The sequence below is a fragment of the Pangasianodon hypophthalmus genome, chromosome 15 (assembly GCF_027358585.1).
Source record: "Pangasianodon hypophthalmus isolate fPanHyp1 chromosome 15, fPanHyp1.pri, whole genome shotgun sequence".
NCBI classification, from domain to species: Eukaryota; Metazoa; Chordata; class Actinopteri; order Siluriformes; family Pangasiidae; genus Pangasianodon; species Pangasianodon hypophthalmus.
This window is the reverse complement of record NC_069724.1, coordinates 650,722-664,030: the sequence shown is the minus strand read 5'-3', so window position 1 is coordinate 664,030 and position 13,309 is coordinate 650,722. Positions and strand designations below refer to the sequence as shown.

At 38.9% G+C, this 13,309-nt stretch overlaps 1 protein-coding gene across 6 annotated transcripts in view; it reads left to right on the top strand.

Annotated features, from left to right (window-relative positions):
• Positions 1–5,643: 5,643 nt before the first annotated feature.
• Positions 5,644–13,309, top strand: part of LOC113541807 (glucocorticoid receptor) — a 48,011-nt gene continuing 40,345 nt past the window's right edge. The window contains exons 1-3 of one of the 6 annotated variants that reach the window (XM_026938991.3): positions 5,644–6,257; positions 6,675–6,719; positions 8,055–9,067. In XM_026938991.3, coding sequence (XP_026794792.1) covers positions 8,064–9,067 — 1,004 coding nt within the window. In that variant the 5' untranslated portion in view covers positions 5,644–6,257; positions 6,675–6,719; positions 8,055–8,063. Of the gene's footprint in view, positions 6,258–6,543; positions 6,720–6,750; positions 7,036–8,054; positions 9,068–13,309 lie in introns of those variants that run through there. The other 5 variants (XM_026938989.3, XM_026938990.3, XM_034311171.2 and 2 more) reach the window with 5 other exon arrangements.

Sequence of the window (13,309 nt, the reverse complement as noted above, 5' to 3'; positions counted from 1 at the left end):
TACAAATTTTAATTTTTGGTATTGGAGAAATTGTGATTTTGTTAGCTTTCCCCCAGGCTGACAAAGTTGAATTAATTGTAACATTCTTAAAGTAATTCATTTTCTTGATTGATTGTGGTAAGAAAGCGAGATCTGCAACTGAGATATTTTTGCACTGATTTTGTTCTAAGTCTATCCATGAGTTGTTGTAATTGTCCTTTTGGATCCATTTGACTAGGTATTGTAATTAATTTGCCAAGAAGTAATAATAAAAGTTTGGTGCTTCTAGTCCTCCTTGTGAAATTTTCTTTTGTAATGTTGATAGGGAAATTTTGGGTTTCTTATTTTTCCAGTAAAGGTTTGAGGTTAAAGAATCAAGTAAGTTGAACCATTTATCTGTAGGTATTATAGGAAGCTTTGAAAACAAATAGTTAATTTGAGATAGGATTTTCATTTGAACTATAGCAATTCTACCAGTGAGATATTTTATGTTGCCTGTGTGAAGTGGGAAGGTAGGGTCTTGAGCTGCAGAATCCCAGGAATCCTTGGAGAGGGGCAATATGGTTGATTTATTCCAATTTATTGTGTAATTTGAAATCTTTGAAAATATATTAATAATATTGAAAATTTCATATAAAGAGGTTCTGTAGGTACAATAATAGGTCATCTGCATAAAGACTGATTTTATGTTGTGTATGTTGTGTATGGTGTCTTGTATTCCTTCAGTTTCCTTTTGTTGTATTGCTGCTGCAAGCAGTTCTACCCTTATCCAGAGTGACTTACAATTATCTCATTTATACAACTGAGTAGTTGAGGGTTAAGGGCCTTGCTCAGGGGCCCAGCAGTGGCAGCTTGGTGGTGCTGGGATTTGAAATCTCAACCTTCTGATCAGAAGTCCAACATCTTAACCACTGAGCTACCACTTCCCCATAAGGAAGGAATAAGGAAGGAGAGAGTGGGCACCCTTGTCTGGTTCCCCTGTGAAGTGTGAAAGTTTGTAAAGTGAAACCATTTATTCTTATTGTAGACATGGGTGACGTGTATAAGGTTTTTAATCCAGTGGATAAATGACTCTCCAAAACCAAACCTACGTAGAGTGCTAAACAGAAATGTCCAGTTTACCTTATCAGATGCCTTTTCTGCATCTAATGATACAATTATGGCTTTAGTTTAAATCATCTACAGATGGGATCTTAACTGTTAACTATTAATCTTTTCTGTTAACTTGTTATATTTTTGCTGGAAAACAATGACTCAGAAGAAGATTTTGATCTTTGGCAGTTTGGAACATGTCACTAATTTCCATTCCAACATTCTGTCATTTTGGATTTTATTTCCATTATAAGAATGATTGATTTATTTTAAACCATAAAGCTGTAGCTTCAGTTTTGTTTTGTTTTGGTTTGGTTTGTTTTTCTACTGCTGCAAAAATGCATTCTTATGACACACTTTCCAAATATAAGTCACTTCCTCTTGCATTAAGTTGCAATATGAGGCGCTGGATGTGTGCTGGCACTGCTGATAAAGCTGTGTACATGTACAGATCAGAATATTGAGTCAGCATGATTCATGTACATTAAGGCATAGACTCCGCCTACAGGCAGCAAATCATCCTTCAGCAGAGCATGCATGAGCAGATCCATCTATACTCAGTGCCACCGAATGAACAGGAAATGCCTTGTGTATTTATGTTTGGTGTTAATCTTGTTTGTCAGAGGCTTAAAAAAATGCTAGTCCTTTTTAATTTGCTCCTCTCCAGCACAGGTGCTAAAATCACCGTCCTTGAAAATAATCCATAATTCTTAACAAGAAGCCACAAGAAGAGAGGTTAAAGGATGGCATACTGTAGGTCGTGCTGTATAAATAGCATGCCACGTGGTGCAGTTTCTGGCCTTTTGGTTGAGGAGTGAATGCCTTCCCTGCTAAATAGATGCTCTCTTACTTTTCTGATGGATTATGGGTAGAGATTGTGGTACAGTGCCAAATCTGTGATGATAAATGAACCGGTCCATATCCTACTGTGGTGGGGTTTCCATCTATTTCTCAGCATAAAGTCACTGAAAAATGTCCCTCAAATACAGGAAAAAAAAGAAAAAAGAAAAAAGAAAAGTGTTTACAGTTGGTTCAAGCTGGATGAGTTGTTATATAGATTTAAAAAAAAGATGGTAACAGAAACAGATTAGATTATGAGGTGATGATGTAAGCAAGTGTGTGTTCCAGTCTGTCTATGACATTGATTCAAAGATATTTTCAAAACTGCTGGAAATTTGTTTATTTTATTTTGATTTTTTTTTTCAGAAATCTGACAAAGAAGGTTTTTTTTTTAATCTCTACACACTATTCAATATTGCAAAAACATTTGCAGTTCTCATGGTGACAATGCACATTTCCTTATATTGTTTTTTGTTTCAGTTTTGGTCCTGTCTCTGCCCCGTTCCACCGTTTGCTTGTTACCCGACTGTGTTCAGCTGTTTTATGTTAGCTCTTGATTAGTTTGCTCAGTTATACCCTGTGGAACTTTGCAAAGTCTTGTTGTGAGTTTGTTACCTATGTTATCTTGTTTCTGTGTTTCTGGTCTCTTGGTTTTGATTCTCGCATGTTCCTCCGGTTATAAATTGTTATTTTATGTTGATCCCCTACCCCTTGACATGGATTTTGGTGATAATTACCAGACCACCTTAAATAAATCTAGCAATGGGTTTACGCACTTGCATCCTGCCTCTTCATGCACATTAAACCAGCTACGTACTATATACCCATGTGTTCAGGCAACATTAATGTAAGGTACAGGAAACCATGGATTATTGCGAAAATAACCAAGGTCTTGTTGTGAAAGTTCCTGAAGAGCAGTACCAGTTCATAAGCTGAAAGTTGTTTGGAGTATTTGAAAGTGTCTGGTGAAAATTAAGTGATGCTTGCAGACTGCCACAGTGAGCATTCCTCATTCCCCAGGTGCTTACTGTTTATCACCAACATTAAAAGATGTATCAAGGACAAAATGGTCACCTGAGACTCGACTCCCACAATAGAAAGTGCTGTCTAATCACATCGACGAGGTGCATTGCTTTGCCAGGTTAAAGTACAATATGATTCCTTCAGGCCCAGAGAGACCGGTTGGACCATCTCTGGCTGTGCTCTTCTGGATTAATTGTCCATGCTCATGCCTGCACCATGCCCGTTAACCAGTAATGAGCTTGTTGGCATGGCAGTGTGGGTCTGCCTGTCCCTGTACTCCACAACACTTTCTCTGTCTATTCAGACAGAGAAAAACAGCTCTTCTTCCAGTTAAAGGTCGCAATTGACTTTAATTTATTTCCCCTTTTCTCCTGAAAATGCCTGATTTGACTAGGCTTAGTCAACAGAAGCTGTCAAGTATTTAGTAGGTTAAGTATGTTCATCGCTGATAGATTGTCAGATATTGGTGTCATCCATATTAAAATGATTGAGACAGTGATGCACGTGTTATTTCCCCCCAAACTTATCAGATTTTCTGCTTTTAACATTTGCATATACATGCAACAGTAAAGGGAAAATCATTATGCTAGTGGTGATTCATTATAAGCCAAGTTAACAGGTTAACTACTCCTTTCAGTCAGGGATAGGAAAAATTCCATATACATTGATTCCATATATAAAATACTCTGAATATCAAAATGACCAACAATGTACAGTAAAATACAGACTTGTATTTTGAAAATACAGTGTGCACGTGATCAGTCAGTATTTATGGCATCAATAAAATCACATTTCAATAACAGCATTTAAAGAAAATTAATCATAAACATATTATAATATTATATAAACGCAGTAGACTCAGTAAAAATGTTTATATATTAAGATGTTGGCCGATTGAACAGTATGAACAGATTCAGTAATAATTACAGGAAAAACACCACTAAAAAGTAAGTAAGATTTTATCAGTTATTTCTTGCAGCATCAGCTTAACACAGGATTTGGAAAAAAAAAAATCAACATCGATCTGTAAAATGACATGAACTCAACACACACAGAAGTGAGTCTGAGTAACGGTCTGTATTTCCCAGTCTACCTTATTCCTCTGATTATTAAGATGTTTTATTTACAAAAAATACCATTTAATGCACAAAAAATCCATCAATGTATCATTTAACCAGAGCTGTGGGATGTTTCATGCATCTATTGAATCCTTTCACTCTTGTAGTTGAACCAATTAACCTGAACCATGTTGCATCATTTGGCACATTAAATTATAAACATGTGTACATGATTTGCACTAACTTTATCTTGTTAATCCATCTTGCCGTTTTGTGTGTGTGTGTGTGTGTGTGTGTGTGTATATATATATAAGATGGTACTTACACAATACTGTGCAAAAGTCTTAGGCACGTGTAAAGAAATGCTGTAGAACAAAGATGCCTTCAAAAATAATTAAATTAAATGTTTCTACAAAATCCTATAAAGAGCAATAAACAGTAATAAATGAAACAAAGTCAGTATTTAATGTGACGATCCTTCACTTTAAATAAATAAAGCAGTATGTGAGGTGCAGTGTGTGCAGTTTTATAAGGAAATGAGCTGGAAGTGTTACTGAGCATCTTGCAGAAGCAGCCACAGTTCTTCTGGAGACTTTGACTGTCGACTCGCTTCTTATTTCTGCAGCGAAACCCAGCAGCCTTCATTATGTTTTTATCTGAAAAGTGTCTCTTATGGAATCTGCTGCTTTCTTTACTGACACACAAACATTTTTCTGTAAAGTTTAATTTTATGCTGGAAAACTAATGTTTGGAATCTAAAATGGTTTTGTACTGAATCAATAATGTAGAAGTCAGAAAATAAACATCGATAACAAAGTTTGTACTTAAAAAAAGGGGGGGGGGGGTGCCAAGACTTTTGCACAGTACTGTACATACATACATAATATATAAATGTGTATATAAAATAAATATACATATGTGGAATATGTTAGTCATGACAGTTTTACACTTCAAGAGTCCAACCTCAAGATATTTTGGGTCAATTTCCTGTTTGACAGTGACCACGCCCACTGATATGATATCACATGAATTCAGTCATGGTTTTTTTTCTCCATAAGCAGTTCCACTACCAGGACTTGTATAATCATATAAGCTTTGACTTTCTGTTATTAGGTCAGAGATTAAAAGCTGCTAAATGTACCTGATGTCCTGATAAACCTGAATTTGTTAGTATGTCACATACTTTTCCTGAGAAAATAGTATTTAAAAAATGTGAATGATGTAAGTAGCTTCTCCAGTCATTTCTGCCCATTCTCCTGAAGGGTGCCAATATTTCCAGAGCTCACCCTAGATCATTGCAGCTCCCAGAACATGAGCAGGAAAGCAGCAGAGCTCCAGGGTTCTCCTGCACTGAGTCTGGCTGGGAGTTTGAAGTTCTCTCCACAACTATCTGATATGAACTTGTTCTGTAAATAGCGCTGTTCTTTTGCCACAACGGAAACGTCACGCACTTCATTTCAGATCTTCATCATCATCATCACCATCATCACCATCATCACAGGCGTGAAGAACATCACAACAAACACTGGCGGGGTTTAATATCCGAATCTGGGCATCTTATTAATGCTGTCACTGAAAATAAATAAATAAATAAATAAATAAAATAACAGCCATAAAAAAGGGGCAGGGTTTACTGCGCATGCGCGTTCTGTCCTGTCTCACGCAGTTCAAAGTCTTTGCTGTACATTCAGTTTATTATTATTATTGTTGTTGTTGTTGTTGTTGTAATTTTGTGGCGCAGGATTCACGCGGATGATTTCGTGTTGTCCTTCCTCACCTGGCAGCACCTCTGCTTGTTTTCATTTTTAAATTCAGACGCACAGAAGGAGAGCTTTTGGTTTGGCTTGTGTTTCTCTTCCGTTAGCGCGTGCACTTCGCCCCGTTTATCATAGCCCTGCGCCATTTACACTCAAACTTTAACAAAACAGCAACTCGGAAGATTTCTGTCTGTCTTTGATGAACTGAAAATGGAAATAAAATGTCAGTAAAAAAAGGCATGACATTTTCAGTTCCAGTGTTAGAATCCAGTTTCACGCAGCTGCGTGGTTTTTGCGTGATTTAGATAACGCAGTTTGTTTGAGGTGTACTGGGGAATTTTGGGTCCAATCTGATATCTGATCCAGCAGGGAAAAAATGACACGTCTGGTCTGATGACATGGACATGACCTAGAGCTGAGCTGTGTGAGCGCTTTCAGCACTTTCCGAGCTGGAGCTCCTGCGCGCGCTGTGGAGAGGCGTTTCACTGCCCACACCGCGGCTTCACACGTGAGTCTGTCTCTCTCTCTCTCTGTCTCTCTCTGTCTGTCTGTCTCTCTCTCTCTGTCTGTCTGTCTGTCTGTGGATTTGTATCTAATCTATGCTGCTGACAAGCCGCTTGCTTATGTAATGTTGGCCATTCCGCAGTTTTAACACCACACCTAGCAGCTGTTCCGAGCGCAGTAACATCCTCAAGCCGGAGGAATGAAGCGCTTTTACCCGGTCACGCGAGATTTTAACCCGGTTTAAAGGTTCAGAACGCAAAACTAGATCTCTCTCTCTCTCTCTCTCTCTCTCTCTCTCTCTCTGTGTGTGTGTGTGTGTGCGCGCGCGCGTGCGAGGGAAGTACAGGCGCAACTCGCCGTGACAGAATTAAAGAAGACTCAGTCGGATTTTTATTATAATTGTTATTTTTTTTTAACCCAGGATAAAGTGGAATGACGTGGGTCACTTGGTGAATATTTGTCGCAGGTAAGAAGCGAGCGCTTGTCTCGGTTTTCACTCTTTCTGCTGCATTTGGCTCTTGCAACAGCAACTTCATGCCATGCGTCAGAGTTGAGCTGGGAGCCAGAGAAACCCGACAGCTGTGCGATGAGATCTCCTGGATTAAATGCAAACTTCACGCCAGCACTGGGCCCTGGGAGCCCCACAGCAGGGAGTTTAGAGGACTGTGAGCTTTATTTCGGGGATTTTTGGTCCTCATTCCGTCCTGCTGAAGCTGGCTGTGGACTGCAGTAGCTCTGCACAGCCAACAGGTTGCACTAATTCTGTACATGGGATTTATTCAGTAGGTTTTTTTTTTTTTTTTTTTTAAATATTGTGACCTTTAGAAAGACTTCACTAACAGTCACAGACGGTCTGTGTCCAGTTTTAGGACATTCATAAATGTTAAGAAGTTGTTCTATAGCATAAAGACAAGTGACTTAATCCTCAGAGACATGAAACAGCTGAAACTAGTTTTACAAAGTCAACTTTTTATGTTTATCTCTCTCTCTATATTTGTGAAAATCACATTTTTAGATGATATTTATAGTAGTATTAATATAATATTGTTAGTAAGACAATATATGATTAATATATTCGTGCATTATATTAGTTTATGAATATGACGTACATTAAAAGACCCTCACCAGAAAGATTTGGCTGCTGACTTTATTTATTTATTTTTATTTCATTTTTAATCACATGCCGGTGTTGGAGATCATGAACGACTCGTATCGGTGTTGTCACGGTTGTTATTTAGTTATCATGTTGTTTCATGGTGTTTATAATGTTAGTTATATAATGTTGTGAGCCTGATTAACATGCAGCATAATGGCTTAATCTAAAACAAAGAAACAAAAAACCCTAAAAACTTTTATTTTAAATGTTAAACAAACCAGGAAGTGATGTTAATATGATGCACAGTGTTTTAAATGAACATCTAGATGAGCCGAAGGTTCAGGAATGAAAGGCATGAATAAAATGATCTGATGGTACATATTGTTCTTAAAGAGGGTCCTTTAAAATTTATTTTACTTTGTAAGGGGTCTCTGGCTACAGAAGGTACCACAAGATGCTTTTTACATTACTGAATAAAGTGCTGCTTATCTTTGAGTGACTTGTTTTACTGGACTAATTTTTTAGAAAATGGATTATTTATAGTGCTTTTGAACAAGCCAAATGCAAAAGTTCTCGTACTTTGTTGTTAGAGTTGTTTTGCTTTTATAGGTCGGAGAGTCGTATTGTATTGGTAATGCAAATGTGTCATCTGTCAAATGTTAAGTGTTCTTTAGTTACTAATTACCTTATCTTTCTGTCTCACAGCCTTGAGAGATGGATTGTTGGCTGAACCTTAGCAATAATCCAGCCAAGAATACATCTTTAGGAGATCATCCCATGAGAGGCCTGCTGCAAACCACGGGGAGCATCGTACCCACCAGCTCCTTTTCCAGTGACGTCTCGAATGGACTGAGCAGCGTTAACGTTCACAGAGAGCTACCGATGGGACAAAACGCTCAAGAGCCTGACAGTAAAGCCTTCAAGATGCAGCAAAAGCCGAAGGAAGGCTTTAACCTCAAGGATAACCTCGCTCTTTTGGACGAGAGCATCGCTGATTTAAACCGCAACTCAAGTTCAGAAAACTTGTGCTTTCGAACCGCTGACACATTCACATTCAAAATGGAGGAGTTTTCCTCTTTGGATAAACCTGACTATGACTATGTCTCCTATGACCAGCCGGAAAAAGACGAGTCTGGGAACGAGAGACTGATAGAAGAGAACACGCTGGATATCCTACAGAGTCTGGAGCTACCTGGCTCTCTTCCAGACCTCAATGAGTTCTGTGTGACAAATGACAATGCATTTTTCCCTTCCCTGGCAGTGGAGGACACACCGCTCATAGACAGCAGCATGCTGAAGGATATCAAACCTGTTCTGCCTGGAAAAAACATTAATGGAAATGATAAAGCACATCCACAGCAGACTCTGGAACATAACCTCAATGTTCCTGTCATAAAGACAGAGAAAGACGCAGATTTTATTCAGTTGTGCACACCTGGTGTGATCAAGCAAGAAAGTGAGAGGAGAGGCTACTGTCAGATGACAACAATGGCTGGGCATCCTGGAGCGTCCGTCAGTCTGAGCATGGACAGCCAGCCGTACCACTACGGAGTCAGTACCGCTTTAGCACACCAGAAGCCGGTACTGGACTTGTATGGCCCTTTGCCAGCTGGCAGTGATGGCTGGATTCAGGGAAATGGATTTGGAGATGCATCAGGGATGCAGAGAGCCAACAAGTCTGTGTCTCAACCATGTCCTTCCACCTACACATACAACAGGTAGGACTGTTCCATGGTGTGTGTGTGTGTGTGTGTGTGTGTGTGTGTGTGTGTGTGTGTGTGTGTGTGCATGCATGTGTGTCATGCTGACAGGTTATGAGAAACATGAACTGATCAAAATGCAGCTGAATTAAAACGTGATAAACAGACATTTTATTAAATAAATTCAAGGACGATTTTATTTACAAGCACAGATGTAAGAAAATATGGTCTGTGTTTATCATTTAGCAGAATATTTCAATATCTTTCATTCATGCATCCATAAAACTAGCATTAACATCACAAAGGTGGGAGTAACAAATATTCTCTGATAAATGAAAGCTGTTGACAAAGTATGTGAATTAATTGATTTGTCATCAAATTTGTCACTTTTAGCAGGATATAGTTGTTATCATTTAAGCAGTTGTCTATATCGTGTGTTATCTGTTCTGTGCATTGCTCTGCGAACCTCCTCCAGTGTAAAGTAACTGATAAGTCAGACGTGACTAAAGCAGGATAGAAGGAACAAAAATGACCTGCACTGAGCAATGAATGAGGAGGAAATAACAGAAATACCCGTGCTGAAGGATGAATGAGGTAGACAGAAATGCTTGCTTAAATGACATAATGACACAGAGGGAACAGAAACGACACAACATGTGGATAGATGACTATTATTACATTTCTAATGACAGCTGAGTTTTAATTCATCACGTATTTCGTTTTTTAATTAAAGAATATTTGTTATTTCGAAAACGAAAACTTGAGGGGGCACGATACCACTTTTTCTGTTCCGATACTGATACTGAAACCTTGAGTATCAGCCTCTATGGATAGCCAGCTGATCATTTTTTTCCTTTTAACACTACTAAGGTTTATACTAATTTTTTAAAAGCACTGAAAACATACAGGGACAAAATCCATAGCTAAAAACACAACTTGCACAAAACCGCAGCTTTCACGCAACAATCACTTACACTGCAAATAATAAATATAATAAAATCTAAATATCAGTGGAAGTCTCGTTATATGTAAATATTTCTAGTTCCAAAAATCCATTCCAAATTCTGTTCCAGTCTTTCCAGTTTGTTACAGAAGCAGATTCATTCTTTTTTCCTCTGATATCCGACCCACCATTTATTTTTGCTGGTATTTTTTTAATTAATTCTAATTTAAGAACATAGTGAAGAGTCAGAGTTTCAGACTTCTTCTGAAAACAACCAGTGACTCAGATATTCTGCCTGGAGGAGTTCATTCCACCACCTGGGTTTCAGGATGGAGAAGAGCCTTCATGCACATGTCTGAATCTTGAGGGACGGTGGGTCAAGTCATGCTGTGTAAAGAATGTGGTTCAGAGCCGGGTTTGCTAAGTGTCTTCAGAGGTCAGTTTTTGGCTTTGTAGGCAAGCATCAGGATGCCACTGGAGGGAATGGTGCAGCAGTGGGGTGGAGTGGGAGGTTGGAAACTCGGGGAGGTTGAAAACAGGCTGTGGTGCTGCTCAGGGGTCAGATGGCACACAGGGCAGACCTGCCTGGAGTGAGGTGGAGTAATCCAGTCTTGAGGTGACAAGGGAATTATTAAGCACCTGAGTGGCCTGTGTGGATAAAAAATGGCCTCCTGATCCTCCTGATGTTGTAAAGGAGAAACTGGCATGATCGAGTCAGGTTAACGATGTGAGGCGAGAAGGGTAGTTGGTTGTTCAGGACTACCTCAAGGCTGCATGCAATGTCACATGGTGTGATCTGAGAGTTCTGCATTGGGATCACAAGATCTTTACATCGGAATGCATCTCGAGGGTAGAGCAGCTCAGTCTTGCTGGTAGCTACTTGTGGTGATGAGCTGCAATCCATGACGAGATGTTCACCAGACATGCTGAGTGTCCGAGGGAGGAAAGGAGAGGATGAGTGGCGTGTCATCAGCATAGCAGTGGTATGAAAACCCATGTGAGGATATGACCTCAAAGAGAGAGCAGTATAGAGGATATGACCTCACCAAGAGAGAAGAGAAGGGGGCGTGGCCAGGCATACGTACCGCATGTCGTGTACACGTTTTGTCATTACAGAGAAAAAATACAGGAAGCTGGTTACAGATCGGAGTTGGCATATTGCTGATTCCTGATCCTATCATCAGTACTATCATCCCGAGCCTTCACTGCATAGTGGTGGTTTATTTGTATTCTTGTTAGTGCAATATTGATCAGAACAAGATTTAGGATTTGTGTGTGATTTTGTACAACATGTGTAGTGTTACCCACCAGAAGCACTCATGAGTAGCTAGAAGTGAACAGTATATCAGTAGAAATTTGTAGAAAACTCATGCAATCACTCTAAAAGAGACTTGTTAATAGAGACATTTCTTAATAAGTTGTTATTTCTGTCATGTGGCCGTTTCTCAGGGTTTTTTTTAGACGTTGTTGGAATCTTTGCGAGATGCCTCACCAGGAAGGAGAGATGTGGGAGTGACTTGAAACTGTTAGTGCCATTAAATGCCTTAATGTTGCCTAAATCTATCCAAGTTACCTAGCTAGTTGTTTCATAGCTACAAAAGAGTGCATTGAAACAGCTTTCATTTATTGCCATGATAACACAGAGACTTAACGCTGGGAGCTGTGATTGCATTTCATACTTAAGACAAAAAGAAAACATAGAAACATGCCATTTGCGGAATTGCTTGGTCTTTTAAAAAAAGGCTCAAATTGCAGTTTATTTACAGTAAATATTAAACGTTCTTACAAGCTTTGATTAGGGAATAGTCAGTTGACGTGCATTTTTCAGTGCATCAGAGTCAGGTTTATATCAGTTATTTTCTAATAAACAGTTACATGAAAAGGAATAGTAGTCATTTCTAGAACAGAGATGTTAGGTAAACCATTGATTTGCTTTAATTTCAGTGTTAATGTTATTGGAGTGTGTCCGTTCTGTGTATTGCGGGGCTGTGTGTATGCTCAGTGGAACCAGACGGGATATAAACGAGTTAATATCATGAACACATTGAGAATGGGACAATAAAAAACCATGTCTGTTTGCACTTCATTACACGAGTCTGGGATCTCAGACAAATTTTTTAGAGTCGGTGTTTAATGCAAACGACTAGATCACTTGCACTGCTTGTAAAAAAATAATAAAATGCTATAAAGTTTAATACTGTAATGTTCTCGTTTTAGATCAGGTTAATTACGGAAGGAAAATTGTACCACGTATAACGCAATTTATTGTGTATTTACCAGAAACAAGTTCTGTAAATGTGTAATAGGTTATGCATTTTGTCATGAAGATTTTCCTTTACTGTTTTTTTTGCTGGACTGCAGAGTCACTGTTGTAAAAGGACATGTGTGTGGGCAGTAAGAGCTCCTGAAAGGTTTTCCCACACTAAACAGCAAACTCATTTCACATTCGGCAGGAATGTGTGCAGAGTTATGTGGTCCAGTATATTCCTTTTACTTAATCCAGCTTAGATTCCTCTCAGAGAAATGTGAACTGTGGATATTTGAAGCCGAGGGAGCGTTGTCCTTGGTGATGCTGAGTTGTTTATTAGAAAGCTAGTATTTTATATGTAAAAAATAAAACGCGACAGACTGTGCAGCTATACGGAAGTAATGCACGCTGTGGTGGTGTGATATGGCACAGCGTGAAGCAGAGTTACTGTTCCCAACCCACAGTGGATTATTTTCGTATAACAGCACGGCCTGGTTTGTTATGATTTAATGACAGTGGAAATGTCCAAGAGAAAAGTTAGTTCCAAGTCTGATTCTGTTATTACTTGCAGGATTAGCAAGTGTTTTCTCACCAGCGCCTCTCTCTCTCTCTCTCTCTCTCTCTCTCTCTCTCTCTCTCTCTCTCTCTGTCCTGAAGACTGTCCCATGCTGGGAAACTTTGCAAAGCACACCCGAGACTCCTTCCATAGCTGTTAAATAAACATCTCCTAACAAAAAAAACTTCACCACATCAGTGCTTATACGTTTTCCTTTGTTAAACAACAACCTTTTTGTTTAAATCCATTTATTATCAGTCTTAGATTATGTGGAGCGTCTGCCGTACAGGTTCTTGAGTATGAGCTGTTACTATAGAAACAATAACGTATTAGAATGAGTGCATTAATATAAACCTGTCGTTCACGTTACAGCTGGAACGACTGTCAGAGCCGTGCTGTTATACAAAACTAATGCACACCAATGCTGACCAATCAGATTTGAGAACTCAGCTGTGGTATAAATTCCTACATTTTTTATGAACATGACTGATGAAAATGTAACAGATGAAAGTT